The following is a 27,852-nucleotide window of genomic DNA, read 5'->3' as shown; positions in this document are numbered from 1 at the left end:
CCCTCTCAGTTCCTTCTTGCCGACAACTCCGACAGAGAGGTAGGAGGGCGGGTTCTGCAATGGATATGAACAACACATCTCGAAGAACAACAGTTATGAAAGGTAGGAAACCATTTTTTCTTCAACTGCTTGCTCGTGTCAATTTCATTCAAGGTGACTCACACACAGTATCAACGGAGGTGGGTTCAGAGTTCACAGTCTTGCTTTCGGCTTGCAGCACAGTTCTGCCGAAGCCAGCATTGTCTCAACCCTGTAGAGTCAGCGCATAATGCGATGCGAACATGTGGACGGACGACCAGGCAACAACCCAACAGATTTCTTGGATCGGGACCTGGCCCAGGAAGGTAGCTGATGACGCTTGTGTCCTCGTTGCATGCGCCGTCACGATCACTGACAGGAGCACCTTTACCACCTCATAGCAGTCCACTCCCAATAATAGATGAGGAGGTATCAATTCCAGGAGAGGCAAAGCTGCTTTTGTAATGAGCCAGCCAATTCTTTTATTGGGAGTGGACTACATCCACCCTGATCGAATTGGCCCTGTCAACACTGGTTCTCCACTTGTGAGGTAACTCCCTTCTCTCCATGTGTCATTATATAATGTCTGCATCTGTAATTTTCACTCCACACATCTGAAGAAGTGGTTTTTTTACCCACAAAAGCTTATGCCCAAATAAATCTGCTAGTCTTTAAGGTGCCACTGGACTCCTTGTTGTTTTTGTGGATACAGACTAACACAGCTACCCCTGATACTTGACACCATGCTAAGCTTTGTAATGATACTTTACAAGAGACCTTTTGCATGAAGCATATTCCAGTTACATTATATTCACACTCATTAGCATATTTTCATAAAATCATATAGAGTGCAACATCACATCAACGGGTAATGAAGATATTGAACAAAACCGGCCCCAGGACCGACCCCTGGGGCACTCCACTTGACACCGGCTGCCAACTAGACATGGAGCCGTTGATCACTACCCATTGAGCCCGACAATCTAGCCAACTTTCTATCCACCTTATCATCCATTCATCCAGCCCATACTTCTTTAACTTGCTGGTAAGAATACTGTGGGAGACCGTGTCACAAGCTTTGCTAAAGTCAAGGAACAACATGTCCACTGCTTTCCCCTCATCCACAGAGCCAGTTATCTAGTCACAGAAGGCAATTAGATTAGTCAGGCATGACTTGCCCTTGGTGAATCCATGCTGACTGTTCCTGATCACTTTCCTCTCCTCTAAGTGCTTCAGAATTGATTCTTTGAGAACCTGCTCCATGATTTTTCCAGGGACTGAGGTGAGGCTGACTGGCCTGTAGTTCCCAGGATCCTCCTTCTTCCCTTTTTTAAAAGATGAGCACTACATTAGCCTTTTTCCAGTCCTCCGGGACCTCCCCCGATCACCATGAGTTTTCAAAGATAATGGCCAATGGCTCCTCAATCACATCTGTCAATTCCTTTAGCACTCTCGGATGCAGCGCATCCGGCCCCATGGACTCATGCTCGTCTAGCTTTTCTAAATAGTCCTAAACCACTTCTTTCTCCACAGAGGGCTGGTGACCTCCTCCCCATGCTGTGCTGCCCAGTGCAGTAGTCTGGGAACTGACCTTGTTCATGAAGACAGAGGCAAAAAAAGCATTGAGTACATTAGTTTTTTCCACATCCTCTGTCACTAGGTTGCCTCCCTCATTCATTAAGGGGCCCACACTTTCCTTGACTTTCTTCTTGTTGCTAACATACCTGAAGAAACCCTTCTTGTTACTCTTAACATCTCTTGCTAGTTGCAACTCCAGGTGTGATTTGGCCTTCCTGATTTCACTTCTGCATCCCCGAGCAATATTTTTATACTCTTCCCTGGTCATTTGTCTAATCTTCCACTTCTTCTAAGCTTCTTTTTTGTGTTTAAGATCAGCAAGGATATCACTGTTAAGCCAAGATGGTCGCCTGCCATATTTACTATTCTTTCTACACATCGGGATGGTTTGTCCCTGTAACCTCAATAAGGATTCTTTAAAATACAGCCAGCTCTCCTGGACTCCTTTCCCCCTTATGTTATTCTCCCAGGGGATCCTGCCCATCCATTCCCTGAGGGACTCAAAATCTGCTTTTCTGAAGTCCAGGGTCCGTATTCCGCTGCTCTCCTTTCTTCCTTGAGTCAGGATCCTGAACTCGACCATCTCATGGTCACTGCCTCCCAGGTTCCCATCCACTTTTGCTTCCCCTACTAATTCTTCCCGGTTTGTGAGCAGCAGGTCAAGAAGAGCTTTGCCCCTAGTTGGTTCCTCCAGCACTTGCACCAGGAAATTGTCCCCTACCCTTTCCAAAAACTTCCTGGATTGTCTGTGCACCGCTGTATTGCTCTTTTTTCTTTTCTTACCTCCTGCTGAGAGGCACTGCTTGAGAAGGGTCAGTCAGCCTCTTGAAAATAATATGAGTCTCATTACAAGAGATTTGCCAGTATAGCTATAGATAGGTATACTGGCAAACCATCCAAGTGTAGGTGCAACTTATACTGGCAAAAAAGTGCTTTTCTCGGCATAGCTTATACAAACTCCCTAAGGTAATGAAGCTACACCAGGAAAAGCAGTTATGCCAGTATAACTTTGTCTACATTAGGGATTTTGCCAGTATAGAAAGCTCATTTAAAAAAAAAAATCATACTCCCATCTCACATAGACATTACTATACCGGGAAAAGTTACTAGTATAGACTTAGCCTCAGCTCTGAGACACAGCCATGGAAGAAGTCCTTGTCACCTGTAACTGTGTCAATATTTTTGCCTTGAAGACAGAGCTGCACCAATTTTTGGAGTGTCTCATCAAAGGAACCACTCAAATGAGATGCTTGATGTCAGTGAGAGACCAGTCAGGAGTGATTGCAGAGGTGCAGAGGAATGGCACAGGAGAGAGAAAAGGCTGAAGAAAAGCAATTTGGAGGGTGAGAGAGGAAGAAGGATAAAGCAAAATCTAGTAACTACATCCTAAAAAGTAAAGCAAAGGGTTGCTGTCATTCACCCTGTCTTGCCAGATGCAAGCCGAACTTCTCATGTGTTCTACTGGTGATTTCTATCATAATACACTCTGCAGCTTTTCTAGGCCACTTCAGTGCTGACCCAAGAGAAAAGGACCACGAGCTCATGATATAGAGTACCCAAAGTTTACCTGTATGCAATTCATATTACTAAGAACTTTTATTCATGATGAGTAGTGTTCAATACACTTTTCCAGTAACAGCAATGGTCTGTACCTGTGATTGCCATGATATACTTCGATATGAGACAACCCAGCATACCCTTAGATATCCACCACCTAGTTTAGTTTGTTAATCTTCTGAGTTTCACAATTTTATAACAAGCTTCACAGGTAAAAAGCTGAAGAGAATTAATGTTGTCTGAAAAGGGTGTTGGTCAGTAGTCACCTTGAAAAATAAAAACGTTCCAGGATCTATAGAAGGTATATAAATGTTCTGAATAATACTTAGGTCTTCTTCCTTTTCTACATTTATTAAAGACAAAGAAGCATGTCTTCTCTCTTTTGTGTAACATAAAGCCATGTTTACATCATTATGTTAAAGCCAAAAAGCTTTAAATTCAAGATGGTGCCTATAAGAGAAATTTCTCTAAGTGGCTATCAACATTCATAGTACTTACCAAAGCTATGAAATCATATTATATTATAATATATATTATATATATAGTTTTGCAGATGATTTTTTTGCAGTAAGTTTTCAAATTTTGTCACTTTGGCAAAAAAAATTGTTTGAGATTGACAAGAGTATCAAATTTACACATGAATTCTCCAACTAATCAACTAACAATAGGTATTATAAATTTAAACCTCCACTTCCCGTGAATGAGAGAGGAAGAGAAACAAAGATAGGCAAAGCAAACTGTAAAAATTGGCTGTTATGCTTTGCAATCCATCAGGACTTTTTTCCATGTATCATTCAATTCTACATGTTTAGTGCTAGAGCATGCAGTCCTGATAGAAGCAGTGGGCATTCCTCTTCAGTGGGTATAACTGGGCCCCAAAGAACCTTCCACTCCACCTTTTCATCACAAAGTAGCAATACAAGCGGGCAATACCACATGGTGCTTTAAACAGGGATACCCTATTATCCAAGATGCTGCATATTGATAGTTATTGGCAGTACTCACAAGTAGGTTTTAATGTATACTTTTGTGATAGAAAAAAGATGCATACTTTTTGATATGATATAGTTTCAGCTGTGTGAGCATCTTCCTGATTTCTCAGTACTTTTTGCGTATCCATATTGAGAGCCTGAAGCTGCTGAATCAGCTCTGCCTGCTGTGCTGTATGTTCTGTGTTTTGTTTGTAAAGATTCTGCAGCTCCCGCAACTCCTTCCTGTGCAAAGCAAGCAATAAACAGGAAAGCATGACTAGAAGGACAACAGTTAAACACTTGTGTTCAGCTAATTTTATTTTATATAATGAGCTTTCTATTGTCATTTATTTTACTTGTCAATTTCCTTCTAAACACTAGAAATTATCTACACAATTTTAATATTTATCACACATTCCTGTAAAATATCTATACAACACTTAACTTTCAAAAGCAGAACATCTATCAACTGGCCGTTAATGACATGACTTATAAAATAACTGGACCTCCAGTTACAGCATTGACAGCTTTCTGATCAACCTGTACTTAATTCTTTAGTACCAAGAGAGTCAAAATCTACACTGATGTCTGCAGTAGACATTTACTTTAATAGGATACCTAGAACCACAGACTTCGTCTAATCTTTGTATTATTTCTTCAGTTCAAAAGTGTTCTTTGTCATGCTAAATCGTTTTCCACAATATAATGTGTAATAGAGTTCAATGGTATGCACACTGCAAAACTTGGCTTCTTCTTTGTATATTATAGCAAGCATAATTCTCTGTTAATTAACAAGCACACTTCAAACTATTGTTAGACTTAAATTCAGTTTCAGTGCCTATTACCCTCATTAACTTTCTTCCATGTTTCTTCATAGGGTTTTCTTTGGACCTTAGGCAAACCACTTAACCTCTCTGTGTCTCAGCTTAACATCTGTAAAATGGGAATCATGACATTTGTGTCAAGTGCTTTGAGATCTACAGATGAAAAGCAGTGCATAAAAACTAATTATTAATACCGATATAGGCACTTTTTCAGCACTTTCTCTGCAGAATGGCAGAGACCAAACTAGTGTAATTCAAGGAACTTTCTTTAAAGAGAGCATTGTACCAGTGGAAAAAAAATGATTTGAAGGAAAACAAACAACACTGTTTAAAGGAGTTTATAAAAGGCTGTGATGGAATGAAAGATTCTGTCTTGTAAAAACTTACAGACAGCTATTAGAAAGCAATCATGAAAAGGGTGTTAAGCAGACTTTAAAAACTCTGATTTGTGGAGATAGGTTGGACAGGTTAATACATCTGTAACAAATAAAAGCTGGAGGAGATCAAAAGAATGTTACCAGGGACAGATTTGTTCTGTCCCAGGGAACCAACTGGTCCTGCCCTAGGTGTATTAAACCTATGTCACAGGAGTGATGCATTAATTGCAGATGTCTAACTACAAGACACATTTATTATTTCTAATTTTAATTGTATTTCTTCTCACACAATTTCATTTAGCATTTGTCCATTAAGCAGTAATATCAGGGTATTTAAACAAAAATTAAGATAACCTGTACCACTACAACAGTCCTAGAACATAATGTTAAGAAAGGAATATAGTCAAAGAAGCTTGTAATGGGGCTCAACTCAGCAAAGCCCTTAAGCATACGCTTAACTTTAAGCATCTAGTTAAGCCCCATTGACTTTAAAAAGAGAGGCTTAATTATTTAGCATTATTTATGCGAAGCAGAGATGGGGTCCACCTATCCAGGAAGGGGAAGAGCATATGTGGCTACAGACTAGCTAACCTAGTGAGGAGAGCTTTAAACTAGGTTTGAAGGGGGCAGGTGACCAAAGCCCACAGGTAAGTCAAAAACATGGAGACCTGGGAGAAGAGTAGGAATTTGAGGGGAGCATGGGCTGTTAGAGCAGGGACAAGGGAGAGACAAGACAGAAGTGGGGGTGGGGAGGGGAATCAAACCAATATCTTAGATGTCTGTATCCTAATGTGAGAAGTAAGGGGAATAAGCAGGAAGAACTCGAAATGCTAGTAAATAAACACAACTGTGACATAGCTGGCATCACGGAGACTTGGTGGGATAATACGCATGACTGGAATATTGGTATAGAAGGGTACAGTTTGCTCAGGAAGGACAGGCAGGGAAAAAAGGGAGGAGATGTTGCCTTATATATTAAAAATGTTCACACTTGGACTGAGGTTGAGATGGAAATAGGAGACAGACTTGCTAAAAGTCTCTGGGTAAGGATAAAAAGGATAAAAAAACAAGGGAGATGTCATGCTAGGGGTGAACTACAGAGCACCGAACCAGGAAGAAGAGGTGGATGAGGCTTTTTTTTAAACTAACAAAATGATCCAAAGCACAGGACTTGGTGGTGATGGGGGACTTCAACTACTCAGACATCTGTTGGGAAAATAACACAGCAGGGAACAAATTATCCAACAAGTTCTTGGAATGTACTGGAGACAATTTTTTATCTCAGAAAGTGGAGAAAGCTACTCGGGGAAAGGCTGTTCTAGATTTGATTTTGACAAATAGGGAGGAACTGTTTGAGAATTTGAAAGTGGAAGGCAGCTTGAGTGAAAGTGATCATGAATTGGTAGAGTTCATGATTCTGAGGAAGGGTAGGAGGGAGACCATCAAAATAAAGACAATGGATGTCAAGAAGGCAGACTTTAGCAAACTCAGGGAGTTGGTAGGTAAGATCCCATGAGAAGCAAGTCCAAGGGGAAAAACAATTGAAGATAGTTGACAGTTTTTCAAAGAGGCATTATTAAGGGCACAAGAGCAAACTATCCCACCAAGTAGGACAGAAAGGAAGTATGGCAAGAGACCACCCTAGCTTAACCAGGAGATTGTCAATGATCTAAAAATCAAAAAAAGAGTCCTAAAAAAAGTGGAAACTAGGTCAAATGACAAAGGATAAATATAAACAAATAACACAAGTATGTAGGGACAAAATTAGAAAGGCGAAGGCACAAAATGAGTTCAAACTAGCTAGAGACATAAAGTGTAACAAGAAAACATTCTACAAATACATTAGAAGCAAGAGGGAGACCAAGGACAGGGTAGGTCTGTTACTTAATGAGATGGGAAAAACAATAACAGAAAATGTGCAAATGGCAGAGGTGCTTAATAACTTCTTTGTTTTACAAAAAGAAAAGGAGTACTTGTGGCACCTTAGAGACTAACCAATTTATTTGAGCATGAGCTTTCGTGAGCTACAGCTCACTTCATCGGATGCATACCGTGGAAACTGCAGCAGACTTTATATACACACAGAGAATATGAAACAATACCTCCTCCCACCCCACTGTCCTGCTGGTAATAGCTTATCTAAAGTGATCATCAAGTTGGGCCATTTCCAGCACAAATCCAGGTTTTCTCACCCTCTACCCCCCCACACAAATTCACTCTCCTGCTGGTGATAGCCCATCCAAAGTGACAACTCTCTACACAATGTGCATGATAATCAAGTTGGGCCATTTCCTGCACAAATCCAGGTTCTCTCACCCCCTCACCCCCCTCCCAAAAACCACACACACAAACTCACTATCCTGCTGGTAATAGCTCATCCAAAGTGACCACTCTCCCTACAATGTGCATGATTTTCTTTTTGCGAATACAGACTAACACGGCTGTTACTCTGAAACCTTTCTTTGTTTTAGTTTTCACCCAGAAGGTTGGTGATGATTGGACATCGAACATAGTGAATGCCAGTGAAAATGAGGTAGGATCAGAGGCTAAAACAGGGAGTGAACAAGTTAAAAATTACTTAGACAAATTAGGTGTCTTCAAGTCACCAGGGCCTGATGAAATGCATCCTAGAATACTCAAGGAGCTGATTGAGGAGATATCTGAGCCATTGGCGATTATCTTTGAAAAGTCATGGAAGATGGGAGAGATTCCAGATGACTGGAAAAGGGCAAATATAGTGCCCATCTATAAAATAAGGGAATAAAATAAGGGAATTACAGACCAGTCAGCTTAAGTACCAGGAAAAATAACAGAGCAAATAATTAAGCACTCAATTTGCAAACATCTAGAAGATAATAAAGTGATAAGTAACAGTCAGCATGGATTTGTCAAGAACAAATCATGTCAAACCAACCTAATAGCTTTCTTTGACAGGGTAACAAGCCTTGTGGATGCAGGAAAGCCGTAGACATGGTATAACTTGACTTTAGTAAAGCTTTTGATACTGTTTCGCATGACCTTCTCATAAACAAACTAGGGAAATGCAACCTAGATGGAGCTACTATAAGGTGGATGCATAACTGGTTGGAAAACAGTTCAACAGAGAGTAGTTCTCAGTGGGTCACAGTCATGCTGGAAGTATATAACGAGTGGGGCCCCGCAGAGATCAGTTCTGGGTCTGGTTCTGTTCAATATCTTCAACAATGATTTAGATAATGGTATAGAAAGTACACTTATAAAGTTTGTGGACAATACCAAGGGGTTGCAAGTGCTTTGGAGGATAGCTTATAATTCAGAATGATCTGAACAAACTGGAGAAATGGTCTGAAGTAAATAGGATGATATTCAATAAGGACAAATACAAAATACTCCACTTAGGAAGGAACAATCAGTTGCACACATACAAAATGGGAAATGACTGCCTAGGAAGGAGTACTATGGAAAGAGATCTGGGGGTCATAGCGGACCACAAGCTAAACAGGAGTCAACAGTGTAACACTGTTGCACAAAAAGCAAACATCTGGGCTGTATTAGCAGGAGTGTTGTAAGCAGGACACGAGAAGTAATTCTTCCGCTCTACTCCACACTGATTAGGCCTGAGCTGGAGTATTGTGCCCAGTTCTGGGCGCGACATTTCAGGAAAGATGTGGATAAATTGGATAAAGTCCAGAGAAGAGCAACAAAAATGGTTAAATGTCTAAAAACATGATTGTGAGGGAAAATTGAAAAAACTGGGTTTGTTTAGTCTGGAAAAGAGAAGACTAAGGGGGGACATGATGACAGTTTTCAAGTACATAAAAGGTTGTTACAAGGAGGAGGGAGCAAAATTGTTCTTCTTAACCACTGAGGATAGGACAAGAAGCAATGGGCTTAAATTGCAGCAAGGGAGGTTTAGGTTAGACATTAGGAAAAACCTTCCTAACTGTCAGCGTGGTTAAGCACTGGAATAAATTGCCTAGAGAGGTTGTGGAATCTCCATCATTGGAGCTTTTTAAGAGCAGGTTAGACAAACATTTGTCAGGGATGGTCTAGATAATACTTAGTCCTGGCATAAGTGCAGGGGACTAGACTAGATGAATTCTCGAGGTCCCTTCCAGTTCTATGATTCTATTTGGGACAACACATTTTATTCTCTAATTTGGAAAGATAAGAGGTGTCCAGAAAAATAACTTGCCAGAATAGGATATCCATTTTTGAAAAATCTCCAAAAAAGGACACAAAGGAATTAAAAGATTTTCAAAATAAATTCATCTGTGACAACAAGCATTCCAGAATGAACACGAATATAAAAATTAAACCAATATTTAATGAAGGATTGACCTTACTAAGCATTCAAAACTATTACTTTGTAGACAATTTGAGAGAATTAATATATCACTGCACACAGCAGAAAAACTATGAATGAAAATGGAAAAGAAAATCTCAAGCAGAAACAGACTGTAAAATGGTAAATTGAGTCTACTGTATAAATTGTCCAGACACTCTGTAATATAGATAAACCGTATTAATAGAGGATAATTTAAATGCATCTAGAAATTAAGTTCATTGAGTTGATGGAAAGCTATTATCAAAAACCACACAAAAGAATTAAAAATCATACCATATACAACAAAGGCCCATGAGCCAACATAAAGACAGCTTTTTTGGGAAAGGAAAGGGCAGAGGTCACAGTTTGGAACCTATTAAAGGACCAAGCCAGTGGGTATATTTTACATAATCCCAGATGGGGAATCTAGAAAATAGAATCTCATTCAGTTTGGAGTTGGGACAGAGAAGTAGCCAGTTTGACCTCTCAAGTCTTAGATGGGATCAGACAAGGGGAGATTGCCATGAGATGGGTAAATCAATATTGAGTCAAGAATTGCACAAATCAGATATCATTTATGTTTAAGCTATTTGTCAAATGTAATATTTGATTCACTCAGGCCATAATTTTCACTCAAACATTATCTAAATTCTAAAAAGCTCTTTGCCTGCTTTAATTTGGTTCTGATAGTTTCTCAGGAGTTTAGATTATCTTCTGTTTTATGACTTGTTTCTTTCCTGGAGTCAAATTCAATTGTCAGTTATAATGGTGTAAAACTGAAATAACTAGATTGAAGTCAATGAAGTTGCTCCAGATTTACATTAGTGTAACTATGCACAAAATTGGATACTGTTCCCTTCTCCTTGCTCTAAATCTCTAGTAGTTTGCCAAGGGGGGAGGGGTTTCCACTGGGAGAGGGTGACTTAAAATAAAATCAGCAGCAGGAGTTTTAGGTCATGCATCTGCTACTGTTCATTCACACTGCTGCTAAAGTCAAAGCCTTCCCCTGCCGAGCGAACTTTCATAGGAAGCATAGTGATTACATTGTAAGAAGAGGTAGAGCAACCAAACGGCAGGATACTGCAGCTGATCACAGGGTAACTTTCAAAATCTAGCAGCTTTAATGGAGCTGAGCGAATGAAAGGCTGATCTCTCAAAGCTCAAAATTTTAACTTCATATTAGTTGTATCTATAGATCTTGAGGTTAATCCCACAGAAGTAAATGTCTAAATGACAAAGCTAGAACAAAGAGCCCGAGCAGAGTTGACGAAGTTGCTAGCAAGTACTGTAATTTAGTAGGTTACAACCAGTTTTGTAACCATTTGAATGTAAAGAGATAGAAGAGTAAATGCAGCACATCTCCAGGATATTAGGAAGTGGAAGTGGGATAAATGTCGTCCAAGTGCCAACTATGCAAGGCAACTTCTAGGAAACGACTAGGCAGGGTAAATTTGTCGACAAAATTTACTTTTTAAATATAGTTTTCTCCCTAGATCCTAAAATATTTGCAAGTTATATCGGAGAGAGAGCTACAAATTGTTGTAGTGTACTGGATTCTACTGGGACACTAAAATGCATATTTTGGGCATCCCACATAATTGTAATAGAAAAAAGATCACGGTGTGGGTTGCCAACTTTCAGGCCTCATTTCTGCCCTATTTTTTCTTCTCTCAATTTATTTCCCAGTCTTTGCCTCAACCCCTTCTTCCTTTCACTTGGTTTTTTTTTTTTTTTTTTTTTGGTATCATTTTTCTCTCTCTTATGTCTTTCTTCACTCTTTTCACTCATTTTCTGCTTTGTGTTTCAGCTCAGTCAGAAACAGCAATCCAGTTAGTAGGAGCCTTATTTATGAAAGGGATGCAGAGGGAAACCAAACAGGATTCTAGACCAAAACCGGAACCTTTGCCTGCCATCCAAGATAGTGTTTCTTTGGACTGAGCCTTGGAATAGGCCTCCTTCCTCAATGATTCTTCAAGTTTCTTCACTGGAATTGATTTACTTTTCTATACTCATTTATTTTCCTAGTACAGTCTGACTATTGCTGGAAGTGGCTGATACTCGCAATTAGCTTCTTCAGTCATTTTCTTATGCACCAATGTGCATTGAATTCTTACAGAAAAAAAAAATCACCTTATTTAAAATGAACAATAAAGTTCCCAGGATTTCCTCAGGAAAATAAAGTGTTCTTATGTAGTATGTGATGGTTTTGGTTTAGGGGTGTTTTTGGTGGGGAGGGGGGCATTTCTACTACTTAAATCATCACTCAGGTACAAGTGTCTACATTTTATAAAATTAAAGTGGTCACCATGAGAGTGTCAACATCTACAAACAGTTACCACATGGTAGTTTCTGAAAAATGTTGTCTTTTAATAGCAACTACCAAACTTATAACGCAACTTCCTGGATTTCAGAGAAATCACTGCCTTCTTTAGTAAGAGATTAAGCAAGAGGATAACAAGTTGCATACCAGTTGTCTCTTGGCTCCCAATTCAGGACAGTAGCGTTATTCAGAAAAGAACTTTGCATATGCTTTAAGTTAGGCATATGCCTAATTGCTTCCCTTTAGAGAGATAGATTTAAGCATACACCCAAGTGATATTTTACATATATATGTACACACACACACATTGATTGATATATATATCACATACATACATACATGTTACTGAAGACCAAGGAGATAGGAAGAACACATTTTTAAAAGTCAAATAATACTGAATAGGATGTTATCAATATTTACTGAATACTGATAACCACTCATTTTTAGGGTGGCACAGATGACGTAACCACTAAAAAAACATGGACATGGGGTGGGAATTCTGGTAACAGAGGAAGGGAGCTGGCTAACAGAAGGGGTACTTTGACTCCATGGACATAGTGAAATATTTATTTGGCCATTAAGGATGGGGAAAGGGTTAATCTGAGGGAACCGTGCCAGGAGAACTGAACATGGAGGAGCTGCAGACATAATTATAACATGCTTAAAATGGCCACCGCCTCCTGGCAACAGCCATTTTAGGTATTTAAGATTCACTATAGTGCTATTTAGCGTGTGGGTTCATTTATTTGATTAATATGAATTCTGGAAAATGCTAGTATTTATATCTGAATTGAATATGCATTAAAGATTTATCCCAACCATACCAAAAGATGTTGAACACATGTTGCCCTGTACATACTAACTGTTGCAAGCGAACATGTGGCTTCCCAGTGATTTAAGTAAAATGAGCAACTGCTGTCAATCAAAAAGCTGGACATATCAATTAAAAATACTCATCATATCCATCATCTTTGTTGACATTTGCTGGTTTTGTTTATTTTCCCAATAATGGCCAGTGTGTGGGGCTTTGCCTGAGCTGCATCTTCCAACGTTTTACCCCAAATACTGAGGGACTTAAAGTAAAGTACTAAGTCTCTAGGTTGCACCACCTGATACCCACAGTGTCAGGCGCTGTCACTTAAGTCTTTTCAGGGCATTGTGAAATAGCTTTGAGTGTATACCAAAGCAAATGAGCTGAAAATCCCTGACTGTATAGCAGCAATGATGGAACTCATGTGTTCTGAGCATTACTAGCTTGGTGTGTTGCAACGGCACTTGGCGCCCACTGATGGGTTAGAGGGTACTACCATCTCTTGAGCTAACAGCTCTGTGTATCCAAGAGACATGAATCACTTTGGCTTAAACAGACAGCACACATTTAAGCCTAAATCCTGAGACTCAACACAACTTTAAAAGAAGATCTCTGAAATTCAACACTGAAATCTTGGGACAGAAGAATTGTGATGTTCTGAAGGCCAACAACAGGATTTAAGCCTTCTAGGACATAGAAATGTTCTTGTGCATTCTGAAGAGATCCAGAGATCTTGCATTGGAGATGAGCATGAACTAATGGCAAGGAAGATGCATTTCAGAGCTGCTCCTGCCCACCCTGCTTTTGGCAGTATTTCTGCCCTTTCGGTTCTTTGTGATTCTGGTATCTTCCAAAAAATGCCAGTTAAAACAGGAACCTTTTAAAGCCAGTGCATCAAGGAAGGTGGCAGCTTCTCTAAAACACCTGTTGTATAGCAAGGATACCCATGAGAACTATCTTTCCACAGATCTTAAAAAATTATATTTAACAAACAAAAGATTGGATTTGGCACAGAAGTTTATAATAAATATTGATCTTCAGACCGAGTAATTGATACTGGGTGGATATTCAAAAAAGTTCAATGTTGCTCTAACACTGCTCCCACTGGAGTCAATGGGAGCACAGTAAGCCCAGTGCTGGGTGATTCTGAAAATCCTTGTAACTTTTAATATGCCAGAGGAGAAAGCAATTTAATTACAAAAAGTTTTCTCAGAGATCAAATGAAGAATTATTGCATAGTTCAAAGAAAGAAAAAAATTCTCACTAGCAAAATGCAGGATTTCGTGAAAAAAACATGAATTTGTGTACTCAAAATAAATGGAGCACCAGGGTGTGTACACCAGGACGTCTGAAGTCCTTCGACTCCAATTGACTTGAAAAATTATGGCAAGATTAAATGCAGACAGAATATCACCCTGTTATATGCCTGTCAACTAAAAGGGAATCTGCTATTATCTTTCTTAGCTCTCCCTCTAACATGTGCAAACCAAGATGCTGAAAGAAGGAAGCCAGATCTCTTGGCTTTTCTACCAAGCAAGATGTTTGGGATTAATTTGATTAGATGGTGCTTCTGTTTTGGTGTCTAAGAAGAAGAGATTTGCAACTAAGGGAATAAGTGTGTCCTTTTAAGCCCATAAAATCCTGAAATGGATTTTGGGGAGGAGGGGGGGATTTTTTTTTCCTGCCTACAGAGGAATTTTCCATTTTTTGCTGACATTAAAAAATGAACATTGTTTCAGAAGAATAAGGCACTGAGGCCTTGAGCGACTAGAACATATTTATTTTATTTTATTAAACCATTAATAGTTCTTTTTTTCTTCTGACATAGAACACAGGGAAGTTTTTAAAAAGAGATTATTCCATCTTGACTTCCCTGTTAATGGTGTTTAGTTATATGCATAGTGATACTGGAGGACTCTGTGTTATTGTATTTAATTGTGCTACCACAAACATTTTCTGACTAAATAGGCACTGAGTACTTTATTCTACACTGTTCTATTCAGGTTGAAAGATCATCATCTGGTTCTGGGCCACAGTAGCAACAGTCAAGGAAGCCAGCACAGAGACAAGATGACGCTTCTGCTCTAACAGCTTCCTGGAGTGGAAAGCCAGCAGGTATAGCTTGTGTCATGCCTGGTCAGAATCTGTCATTAGATATTCTCCTAGAGTAAACTCCATCCTCTTATGTCTATTGTTGGGCTTTAGCTTAAACTAGAACACAGCTATTTGTTTTCCTTACTTAGGTTTTATTTTTCTCTGCAGCGCTCTATAAATGGTTACAGTTTTCTACTGCATTTTCCAACCCTGCCATTATATATCCCTATATGTTATGCCAGCTGTGCAAAGATGCTACAGGCAAGGATTGGCTATACCCTATGGAAAAGTTTTTTGGTGGTTTGGGAGGTTTGATATATTTAAAAGTTCTTTATCAAACAGACCTGATTATGGCACACATTTTATTTTTTCCCATGCTCTGTAGATCTTTTAATTAACTTTAAAAATAGAGAAGTTTTTCCACATCACGATCATATACTATACTAAAAAAAGACCTAGTAGAAAAGATAGTATATAAACAAGATGAGAGAATGTGAGCTATTACTTTAGAAACAAAAATAAGGAATAAAAATAAGCAACATTAAAGTAATACTAAAAATTTGGAACTTGTGCATGTGCCACAGTAGAAATGCCAAGGACAAGTGTGTAGCTCTTTTCTATGACAAGTCAGAGAAAAGGAAGAGACTTAATTGCGAATTGATGTATATACATATGCCTCTCAAGGCATGCAACATTCACATCCAACCAGTCCTTTTCTAATTTCAGTAGTTTTTGCTGAACACTTCATAATGAAGCACAGCAAAAACCAAAATGCTTAAACTGCCTTAGTTTGAAACAGAAGTCTTAACTATCCAAAATGGGATAATTTTGCCCCCACCCCAGTATCATGAGATGCAGCAGTAAAAATCCTTAAAGAATTTCTATATGGAACATGAAATATGCCCCCCAAACAGAACAAATAATGCCCTTTTACAAACAAATCTTGGCAAATTATAATATTTCAGAAAACTACTCATAAAAGGAAAACATATTTTATAATGTACCTAGAAAGATGACTAAGAATAATAATAAAAAAGATGAGGAGCATATGTATAAAGGAAAGTTGTGTAAATATTGTGGTCAACTGACTATATTCTGATGGAATGTGGTAATGTGAAGATTCAGCACCTAGATCCTATGGCAACTGGCAAAAAGAAAAGGAGTACTTGTGGCACCTTAGAGACTAACAAATTTATTTGAGCATAAGCTTTCGTGAGCTACAGCTCACTTCATCGGATGCAGTTGGGTCTATTTAAAGCCCTACAGACAAAGAGATATGGAAGTGGGGGAATAGACTCATATTGTGAAAGTAGTGGGTGCAATTTTGTTTCATAAATTTGGAATGACAGTATCATAGTTAAGGCTGTTCGGGAGACCTTATTTCTGCCTTCCCATACAAACAAACAAAATACTTGAAAATACATATAAACACAGCTTAGAATTTCTTTATATACTTTTTTCTTAAAATACTGATGTATATTTTCAACATTCACTCAAGTTCAATGGGTGGCAAAGTTACTTTTTTAAAATTCAAAGTTTCATAAGAGTTTACCTGTGATACCTCACTGCTCCAACTATAGCTGTGGGCCTAGCAAAGCTTGTAAAATGAGCAAGTGTCTATATTTAGCAAGTTCTGACTTGTAGTGGATATTGTAAAATGTATGTCAAGAGATTTTAAGGTCCTCTGGCATGGCCAACTCAGTTTGCAACATGCTGTTCCCGCAGAAAATGTGTAGTAACTTTGTCAGCTTTGATTACCTGCTTTGAAAGTGTCCTTTCCCACCCCTATACGCTCACACCATAGATATCTTGGGCCACAGAGAAGCATAGTTCTAGTACAACAATATATTCAGGAATATTTTAAAGTCTGTCAGCCTTTTGATAAAGTTTACAAATTCCATCAGCTTGTCTTTCCATAGATCGGGCTATTAAAATCTTTCGTGTTTACATACCATTCTTGTATTTTTGTTAACCACTGAGATCCTGAATTTATGACTTTTAAACATGAAAATAACTAGGGACATCTTTTTCAATAGCGATGCTAGACTGGGGTGGGCAAACTTTTTGGCCTGAGGGCCATATCTCAGTATGGAAATTGTATGGCGGACCATGAATGCTCTCAAAATTGAGGCTCAGGGTACAGGAGAGGGTGGAGGCTCAGGGTACAGGAGAGGGTGAGGGCTCCAGCTGGGGGTGTGGGCTCTGGGTTGGGTCCAGAAATTATGAGTTCAGGGTGCGGGAGGGGGCTCGGGCACAGTGTTGGAATGTGGGAGGGGGTCAGAGCTCTGACTGGAGGTGTGGGCCCTGGGCTGGGGCCAGGGATGAGGGGTTTGGGATGCAGAAAGGTGCTCTGGGCTGGGACCGAGCGGTCTGAAGGGCAGGAGGGGGATCAGGGCTGGGACAGGGGGTTGGGGTTTAGGGAGAGGGGCTCAGGGCTGAAGAGTCCCGGCAGCGCTTATGTCCAGTAGCTCCCGGAAGCAGTGGCATGTCCCCGTCCGGCTACCATGGGGCGCAGTCTGCAGGCACCGCCCCCGCAGCTCCCATTGGCAGCAGTTCCTGGCCAATGGGAGCTGCAGAGCCAGCTCTTGGGGCAGGCGCAGTGTGTGGAGCCCCCTGGCTGCCCCTTCTTCTGGGAGCCATCTGGAGCCACTGCATGCGTGGAGCGGGGCAAGGCAACCCCAGCCCCCAACCCTGCTCCCCAACGGGAGCTCAAGGGCTGGATTAAATAGTCTAACAGGCCAGATGCCACCCATGGGCTGTAGTGTGCCCACCCCTGCCCTACACTAATCCCAGGAAGACAAATTAAGTTACATAAAAATTACAAAGATCTCATTTCTCATTTTTCTTTAAAGACAAAAGACTTATTCCCTATGGTGAAATTATTAGTGGTTGAAAACTATGAAGAATAAGCATTCCAACTGCAATGACTGCTATCTATATATCATATTGATCTGTTTTATTTGCCCCATTCCAACTAGTGCTCCTGGAATGTAAGCTCTTTTGGGCAAGGGATACTATTTGTCTAACACTGCCCTTCTACCAGACAGCACTGTGTACTCCTATGGAACTATGTAAATAAGAGAAAAAGAATGGACTACTTCTCATCAATCCGCTTAAACCTGTTGGATGTCTTCTGCCACTGCTGTCATTTTGATGATTTTAATAACCTAGTCATTTCATATAATTCGGCCTATCTTTCATTTCTTCTACACATCTCAAATATGCAGCACTAATCCTCCAGATTCAGCCTAATAAAAAGATGTGTGAGACTTCAGATAAAGCTTAAATCACAGCATTTTAAACCTTTAGCAAAGGCTTGCGTAGACTTCTGTTGACCTGTCAGACTTGATTCTAATTAAAAAGTTAAAGTTAGGTTTGAAACTTTTGTAGGTTTAGGGCATTTAGCCTCTCAAATTAATTGCTTATGTTACTAATCATACTGGTATTTTGCAACTTGCAGTGGAGATTGACAACTCTCTGACCCAATGCTAATTACAGAAGTGTAATTTTTAATAATGTCCATCCCTTCTGTAAAAAACTGAACGTCACAAAAGGCAAAAGGAACAAAAATAGTTTGCATAAATAGTAGATTCCAAGGCTAGCTATCCAAAAATTTCCAAGATAACGTGTGAATCTTACAAAATAGGCTGGTATTACAATACATTGTTTTGCAAAAGTAGCTGTGATAACAAGATATTTCTTCCAAATCATAAAATAATGTCATTAAAAATATTGCAAGTGATTAGCTTATTTAGCAAATGGAGATGTGAAATACTTGCCTAACTCTGGCCACATCACAATCCTTTTGTGCTAATTCAGTCTGTTTAACAACTGCTTGTGATGACAAGTCACTGCATTTAGTGTTCAAGTCTTCCATTTGTTTTCTTGCCTCTGTTAAATCCGTTTCCAAATTCTGTAAAGAATTAATTTTGCAATATATTAAAAAGCACGGGAGCCAGTAAGAGTTAAAAACTACAAAGAACATACAATTATTCCCTACACACACACTTTCTCTCTCCCTCCCTCCTTCCCTTCCTCTCCCTGCCCCCCCAGACAAAAACTATGTTAAGATGGAGTAATGGAGAAAAGAACTTATGAACAAGGTAAAATCATTACTGCAAGATTCTAATTATTCCAAAACCAAGAACTATAAACCCAGGAAATTTAAATGAAAACCAAACATGGTAAAGCATGGAAATGTGCATCTAAAGCACCCAAACTACCATAGCTGTGTCCTGTAGTGACATTATGCAAAAACCCTAACATTATAAATCAACTATTTTAGTGTTTGCAGGCTTGGATTAAAGGAAACTGATTTTTAAAGGCATTTAATTTTTTTTCATACTTTTTTCCTCATTGTGTTCTACAGAGTTGAGAAAAACTCAGGGAGAATTGGCTTCTGTCAAAATACCCACCATTTCCCATTATCTCAATGGAGATATGAAGCTACAGAATGTTCTTAAAGATGTCCAGTGCCTCTCATTGTTCCCAATAGGACTGAAGCCAAGCTGCCTGCAGGAAAAGTGGTAGCCCTACACTCTCAAGGGGTAAATCAGAGACTATGCACAACCAGGCATTGGGTCAGATTCTCATTTATTCCATGTTTGGACTTGGGAAGGGGAACAAAGGTGGCTTTAAATCACTTTTGCATTCCTCATATTCTGGGATTGTGCAGGAACCTGCCCCGTCCCCAGTGTAAATTAGACAGTCCACAGGGGTACATTAACTTTTGCTTGGCTTCCAATGGCCCACAATGGGCTCTGGGAAACAGAAAACACCCATATTGCAGGGCCATGCTCCTGATCCACCTGGAGGCTGAGAGCAGGGTCTATATAGAGTCTTTACACCAGTTCTATTCAAGCCAGGGAAATCCCCTGCATAGGAGAATTCTCATCAGGATGCTGTTCCTACCCACTTCAACACCACTTTATGCTACCAGAGGAGTGTAAAAGGCCTTAGCACAAGTGAGAATTAGGTCTATGCTGTACACAAACAAGATTCATAAAGGCATATGTGATAAACTGGAAAGGCATATGATAAATGTGATTGATAAAAAATGGGGTGAGTAAAAATTGACTACTTAAAAAAATTAAATCAGATTTTTTTATTTATATCAGTTTTTCTGTTTAAATTAAATACAGATTTGTACTTTTAAAGAATAAACCGATTTAAAGTCAAATTTGAAATTGACAACCTATGTTAAGGTCTAAACTTATAATAATATATTAAAATTATTTACATTAAATATAAAATTAAATAAAAAACATTAAGTAGTACATATGTTATACCAAATTTTAAAGAAAGTCAAACCACTGAACTAGTGGAAGTCATTGGCTAATCGCTTAGAACCAGATTTCATTGAATGCCAAACCAGCTTTTGACAGCAGTAGCCTCTTCTGCAGGTGCAGAGAATATTTTGTTCACTTCAGTTTATTCAACTACTTCAGTTCAATGGTTAGTTCATTCAAATTTAAGAAACCAGTTGGGAGTTGCAAAACATGCTTTGAAAATCTTTTTATTCCTTATATTTATATATAATTAAAAAAACTGAATGCTGTTTTTGCACATTTTAATTGAATTTGAATTTCCATCCAAATACAGCTTGACACAAATCGTCAATAAAAAATTAATCATCTAGTAACTAAGATATGCATCATGCAACATTTTCTAAAAAAAATTTAAAAATTAAGAATCAGAATAAATGCAAGTTAATCTATACAAGTAGCTTAAATAAATGTTTATAGTTAGTATATCCTCCTGGTTAGCAAAAAGAAAGCACCATTTAGCGTAAAGGCAATATTTAGTTGTAAATCAACATATTTTAATGGTTACCAAACAATTAGAAAATAACTGAAGTACAAATACAAAACAAGATTAAAATCGATTATTTAAAATCAAAGTTTTCACCTTGCTGACTTAAATCATGATTAAAATCAGTGATTAAAATTGCTTTGATTTAAATCAATCCACCTTGTATTTATCACTCACTTTTCACCACATTACTTTTCGGGTTGGGGGGGAAAGAGGCTCAGAAGGTGCTGCAAAAGGGGGAGTGGGTCAGCATGACAACACTGACTTATCCTCTGAGACTGGAAGGGCTGAGGAGTTGAAAAGGGAAAAGCCCAGGAGGGAGAAGCCCCTTTTCACTAGTGCAGGCGAAGCAGCACCCACCCTCCCTCCCCTTGAGGTGGCAAAATACCAGGTTCTGTTACGACCTGCTGTGGGCAGCCGCTCCTTTTTAGGCAGGTTGGGAAGAAATTTTCCCCCTCACCACCAGATTGGTGTAGGTGAAGTGGGTTGTTTTTTTTTATTTGCCTTCCCCACAGCAGGTTCAGGGGAAGCAGGGCCCCATTTTGGTGAGGAGTAAAGGGAATTAGACTATATGTTGCAACTCATTATGTAAGAGTGGAGTGGATGTCCAGTGCAGGTATTCAATAGGTAAGGTATAGTATGCGGAAAAAACGGTTGATAAAGGACTTAAACAGGAGGTGATGGTTACAGGAGCGGACTGCGGGAGTTCGGGGCTCCTATGACTGGTACGGCAGAGAGCCAACCCTCTTTCGTATAGCCCACCTTAATCCTTGTTTGGGATGGATGTGGGGATGGTAAGGTACTAGCAATGGGTTGGCTGGGGGACCTCGATGGAAAAAGAAGGGAACTGGTGGAAGCCCCTCAGGGTGGTTATTGAATGAACGTGCGGTTATCTGCACTATACACTTTTATCTGCCGGGTAGTCCCAGACATCTAATAACACAATTGCAGCTTGATTAAAACCATATCAAGTGTCTCCTGTCCTTCTTTTGGTATAGCTGGACAACACTGACAGCTTTTGTATACATACAAATGTCACTGCTTGAAGCCTGATATCTCAAGCCCTCTGGGGCTAGAAACCGGTGCTTTATCCCATTGAAAGGGGAGAAACCTACCTAACTAAGTGGAGAAATAGTAGTCACTTCTAACCTTCAAAGGGCCTAGGACATTTAGAACTAAAATATTTAATATCTACAGAAGAGATTTTAAAAGTAAAGTTTTAGGATGTTTTACGTTTATTAGTTTTAATCTTATTCTCCCTCTGGGTGCTGTACAATTGGATTCAGGAGGACTATGGAGAGTGAGGTGGACTGTTTCTGGATCCCTTGTTAACAAAATTAACAACAATGATCTTTTTTACCAGTGCAAATGCACAAGCCAAAGAGATCCCAGCTTGACTTCCAGATACCAGATTCAGTAGCTTAGCCGGCGTTTAAGAAAAATAACATTTCACTTCTAAACACAGCCAATTTTATATGGAAATCATTCAGAGACAATGAATATGGACCCCTACTTTGCCATTTTTACAATCACTTAAAATCAACACACTGACAATAAAAAATCCTGTTACTTATTTTGCCATTTTAAAAACACTGTTATTAAAAGCATTTACGAAACATGTTACACTGGGAGAACTGATCATTTTCAGACCAAGACAGTACAAGTTGATAATCTCATATTTGTCCTTTGGGGTAAGGGTATTATTTCTCATCCTGTTTAATAGGGCCCTGTTAAAAACAAATCTGGCATCCAATACATATTCTTGAAAATGTCTGGTAATGGAAATGGGAGAATGAACAGAACAGAGGAAGAAATTAATTCAAACTGGAATCCATTAAAACGTCAAGCAAATATTTATAGCTAATTTATGCATAAGTACTATAATCATGAATAAGGTAACTGTTTTAGCAAAACAAAGTTTCTTAAATCCATGTGTACATAATAAAGTTTAAATGTATCTGTTTTTTCTGAAGTAAAGCACATTATCATTACTTGGTGCATATACAACATTTTTCCTCTTAAAAGCCCTTTAGAAAGATCAATTAATAATCTTCACAATAGTCTTGTGAGATAAGAATTATTATACCCACCTTACAGATGAGGCAAATTGAAGTAGAGCGGTCAAGTGACTTGACCAACTTTACAGAGAGAGTCAGTGCTCAAGCTGGAGTTGATTACCCCTACTCCTGTGCTCACACCATTATAACAAACCTCCTTCTCTTTATGGTATACTTTAGCTGCCATAAAATCAACCCAAAGAATTTTGATTTTACTCTTTTCATTGGTGTAATGGGAAATTATGGGGAGTTAAATTATTTGCAACAATTTATTAGAGATGCTGCAACAACATAACTGACAGCCTGAAAATTAATTAAATCATTCTAATATATACTGTTATTAGTGAAGTTTTCCCTTTGAGGAACTCCAAGCCCTTCATAGAGTCCTGGGAATGGATACAAACCTTCCAGACAACCATGGGCCTTGGATTTAAGTAACTAATCTTCTGTTTTATGAGGGATGAAATGCTCTTAAAGCTTTTTAGTACCATGTCTAAAACAGCCATGGGCGTCAGTAAAGAGCACAGGGTTCAGTGGACTGCCTCTGCAGCATTCCATGTTTCTCTCTCCCTGGGATCAAAGGGCCCTACATCATTGTACGCTACACTACCACTAAATTGCCATGAAAAATATTAAACATTTCTGTACAAGCCAAAGTTGTGCTGTTTATGACATACAGTATATCAGGAGATGATGCATTTTATATAAAAAAAGAATATATGTATTTAATGCACCTTAGACTGAATAATACAAAAATACATAAACTTTATATAAATACACATACAAACACTAACAAACGGTTTGATACTAGCATTTGTGACTTATTACTTAGAAATATTTTAAAAAGACATGCCAGTTTTCATGAGAAAGACTGGTAAGGAATTAAAAACTGGAAGTATTACACATTTCAGCACAGTGTGACATTCTGTAGGAAGCATCCAAATGAAACGAAAAAGCAACAACACATTTATCAAACAATGAATATAACTTTTTAAATATGATATGCAGTGAAAAAACCTTTCACGAAGAGTGGAGCCCTCTGGAGGCTAAGATGCAATGTATTCAAAACTATAGTTGAAAAGTTCGTAAAACCATCTTACAAAATAGCAAATATCAAGTCCACTACAATCAAATTATATTAAATTGCAATTGAGAAAAAAAATCTTAAATGAGAAGATTTTAAAAGCTGTTTTTAAAGAATTACCTTTTATCTCAGACTCCAATATCTTATCTTTTAATGATTACATTTTAGGATGATTATTTGAAGTCAGTTTCCTGCTTGGCAACATCAATTTTTAAAAAGCTGTGGGTCTTAAGTGAAGGAATGTAAATGAATGTCAGTCCCCACTGGTAGATTTGAATATATAACTTGTTATTTAAAGAAAATAACATGTAGTGCAAGTGCCTGGGAGAAGTTAGTTCTGAAATAATATCCAGTAGTCCATTCCATCTCATACCTTTATTTTGGCATCAACACCAGATTTTTCTATTCTCCATTGTGCCTCCTGCTTCCTCAGTTTCTCCAGGTCATTTAGCAGGTCAGCGCAGCGTGTATTTAATCCCTCATTTTCCTCCTCCAGATTTTTTATAACCAGTCTGTTTTGCTCTTCTTTCTTCTGTGCACACTCCTTAGTGTCCTGTAGAACAGTACCACAAGGGCCGATAAACAAAAAAAAGTGAGAACTAATCAGCAAATATAAACTGTGCAGTTTTACCCTCACAGCAGCTTCTTCTATATTTGATGGCCAAGGTCACCTGTGTACTTTTATTGGCCTCCTTCATGCAGGTGGAAGGGTCATATTTTTTAGCTGGATGACAGCTTTGATGAGTACACATTTGCAAAGAGCCCATTAATTGATCAAGCTGCCTTTGATGCTGTCCCCAGCTATTTTTGAGACCCACACAGACATATCCTCCCAGACCTCGGCTTAATCAATTAATAATGCCAGTCCCATCAGAATCTAATTACAAGAAGCCACATCTTCACACTCCTACTTTCTTTGCTCCATTTCCATCATTAACTATTTATCTGAAAGTTATAAAGCTTGGATTTGTAGCTTTAAAGCATCTTTCTCAGAGTTGGTGTGTGAGAAAACTGTAAGGTCTAGCAAGGCCTAAGGCAATTTTTCCTCCAAGCTTGTCACTTTCTGTGCCACAAAGACTGACACTGCTTAAAGAAGTACTTCAAAGCTATGGTCCTATACAACTATGTACAAGTCAATATACCTTAAGTTCTTGACTTTTATCTTTAAATTTCTGCTGCAAATTACTGAATTCATTCTTCAAGAGAGCATTTTCCTCATCTACAGCAATTTTTCTCTGTACCAAGTTGTTAATCTCCTGTTGTTGTCCTGATGCTCTCTGTTTAACAAAAATGAAAATTCATTAAAAAGACAGTCAAAGTCTGTAATAGAATATGCATTTGCTTTCATTGTTAAAGGCTTAAATTTTTTCATGTAATTTTCAATCATATGTGGTTTTACCTCATTCTTGTTACTGTATCACTATTTAAATCATACTACAAATTGTAGCACTGTATAACATATTAAAATAAGGGAGGGCAAGGAATGCAGAACTGAATATGTTATTGCTACTGGACACAAGAGCCCATGAAATACAGAATCAAACAGAAATTATTTGGTCTAGTCTCGGAAGATGAAATGGTTTGCAGAGTTGATATTTTTGGTTAGGGATTAAGAATAAAATGGACCACTTTTGCACTTTCATTTTTAGGATATCTGAATTCTAGCCAAAAAGTGAAATTGTCTCTTCTCCACAATTCATGAAAATAATGAGAAACAACGATTAATTGAGAGAAATAAAAAATAGTATGATACAAATCAGTTATATTGTGAAAGTAGTAAGTCTAATGGAATTTGCAGCTCAAAGCAATTAAGACACTATTGTGCAAAGAAAATAATTAGTGTACTGTACATAATAAAACCTTACAGCTGTTAGAAGAAACCCACGGTTCCCTGCTAAATTTTGCACTTTTTAGTCTCTTAAAATATTTATTTTACAGCCTCCCAGATCATAACTGAAGGCTATTACTTCTCATTTTTATTCAAAAACCTAATTTATTACAGTAACCATCTCTAAAAAGTTCACATTGCATATATAAAAAATTATAAAACCTAATGTTAAAAGAAATATTTTCACTGGTTTTGTCTGTTTTTTAATGAAGGTGAAATTTTGCTTGGATTGAAACCTTTTCCTGCAGAGTTGACAATACTGTGGTAGTGCTTAAGAGCCAGACAATGAAAACGACTGGAAACAAAAGTAAAGCTGGCTTGTTTCTTTTCATTGTTGACGCTGTAATAAATGTATAAGGTAAGCAATGAGCACCAAAAGGTGAAAAATAAATTAGATTGTTTTTAATTGTCCTAATTGGTAGCATGGGTAAGGAATATTTTTAAAACATGATTTTTAACCTGACAATGTGCCTTGTATTAAATTAAACATTTAATACTGAATCACAGCTCATGTCACAGACATGAAAGGAACAGAGAACATTTATGCTGAGCATTCAAACCTAAACATAAACATAAAACTGGTAATGGTACCATACTTAGGGTCTTGAAATTTACGCAAAACCTACTAGCCTGAAAACTGAGCCTACCAAACAACGTGAAAAATAGCTGTCACCACACAACTGAAAGCCAAATCCCTGGCAATTACAGGACCAAATTGTGGCACCTTGGGGAGCAGTACAGGAGCAGAAGTGGGTTCTTTAAAGCCATTACACTCCCCCCGACCATCACCTCACACAGGTGGGCAGGAGAAGCAGAGACTGCCCAACACCCTGGTAAGTGTAGATGTGCCTGCATGCTAAAAAACATGTGCTTCACCTGCTGTATACCCAGCACAGATTACTCCTCCGTGGAGCAGCTGTGGAACCAGGATGGAGATTGTGACTCAGGGAGGCTCATGGAGTCACAACCTCCTGTTCAGACTTCTCCTAGAGCAATGCAACAATGTTCTGCTCCTGTCATAAATATAAAGGGAAGGGTAAACCCCTTTAAAATCCCTCCTGGCCAGAGGAAAAATCCTCTCACCTGTAAAGGGTGTCATAAATATAAAGGGAAGGGTAAACCCCTTTGAAATCCCTCCTGGCCAGGGGAAAGCTCCTCTCACCTGTAAAGGGTTAAGAAGCTAAAGGTAACCTCGCTGGCACCTGACCAAAATGACCAATGAGGAGACAAGATACTTTCAAAAGCTGGGAGGAGGGAGAGAAACAAAGGGTCTGTGTCAGGTTTCAGAGTAACAGCCATGTTAGTCTGTATTCGCAAAAAGAAAAGGAGTACTTGTAGCACCTTAGAGACTAACCAATTTATTTGAGCATGAGCTTTCGTGAGCTACAGCTCACTTCATCAGATGTATACCGTGGAAACTGCAGCAGACTTTATATATACACAGAGAATATGAAACAATACCTCCTCCCACCCCACTGTCCTGCTGGTAATAGCTTATCTAAAGTGATCATCAGGTGGGCCATTTCCAGCACAAATCCAGGTTTTCTCACCCTCCACCCCCCCACACAAATTCACTCTCCTGCTGGTGCTAGCCCATCCAAAGTGACAACTCTTTACATAATCAAGTCGGGCTATTTCCTGCATAGATCCAGGTTTTCTCACATCCCCCCCACCCCCATACACACACAAACTCACTCTCCTGCTGGTAATAGCTCATCTAAACTGACCACTCTCCAAGTTTAAATCCAAGTTAAACCAGAACATCTGGGGGGGGGGGGGGGTAGGAAAAAACAAGAGGAAACAGGCTACCTTGCATAATGACTTAGCCACTCCCAGTCTCTATTTAAGCCTAAATTAATAGTATCCAATTTGCAAATGAATTCCAATTCAGCAGTTTCTCGCTGGAGTCTGGATTTGAAGTTTTTTTGTTTTAAGATAGCGACCTTCATGTCTGTGATTGCGTGACCAGAGAGATTGAAGTGTTCTCCGACTGGTTTATGAATGTTATAATTCTTGACATCTGATTTGTGTCCATTTATTCTTTTACGTAGAGACTGTCCAGTTTGACCAATGTACATGGCAGAGGGGCATTGCTGGCACATGATGGCATATATCACATTGGTGGATGTGCAGGTGAACGAGCCTCTGATAGTGTG

General features: G+C 38.8%; 1 protein-coding gene across 4 annotated transcripts in view; it reads right to left on the bottom strand.

Annotated features, from left to right (window-relative positions):
• The window catches only part of CNTLN (centlein), a 282,930-nt gene that overhangs the window by 173,060 nt on the left and 82,018 nt on the right, over positions 1-27,852 (bottom strand). For all 4 annotated transcript variants that reach the window (XM_048849837.2, XM_048849838.2, XM_075128810.1 and 1 more), the window contains 4 exons: positions 24,951-25,085; positions 24,182-24,361; positions 18,632-18,769; positions 4,205-4,363 (listed from right to left, as the gene is read on the bottom strand). In XM_048849837.2, the coding sequence (XP_048705794.2) occupies positions 4,205-4,363; positions 18,632-18,769; positions 24,182-24,361; positions 24,951-25,085 (612 nt within the window). The remainder of the gene's footprint in view (positions 1-4,204; positions 4,364-18,631; positions 18,770-24,181; positions 24,362-24,950; positions 25,086-27,852) is intronic.

This window comes from Caretta caretta, chromosome 5 (genome assembly GCF_965140235.1).
Source record: "Caretta caretta isolate rCarCar2 chromosome 5, rCarCar1.hap1, whole genome shotgun sequence".
Classification (NCBI taxonomy): Eukaryota; Metazoa; Chordata; order Testudines; family Cheloniidae; genus Caretta; species Caretta caretta.
This window is presented reverse-complemented; position numbering and strand designations above follow the sequence as displayed.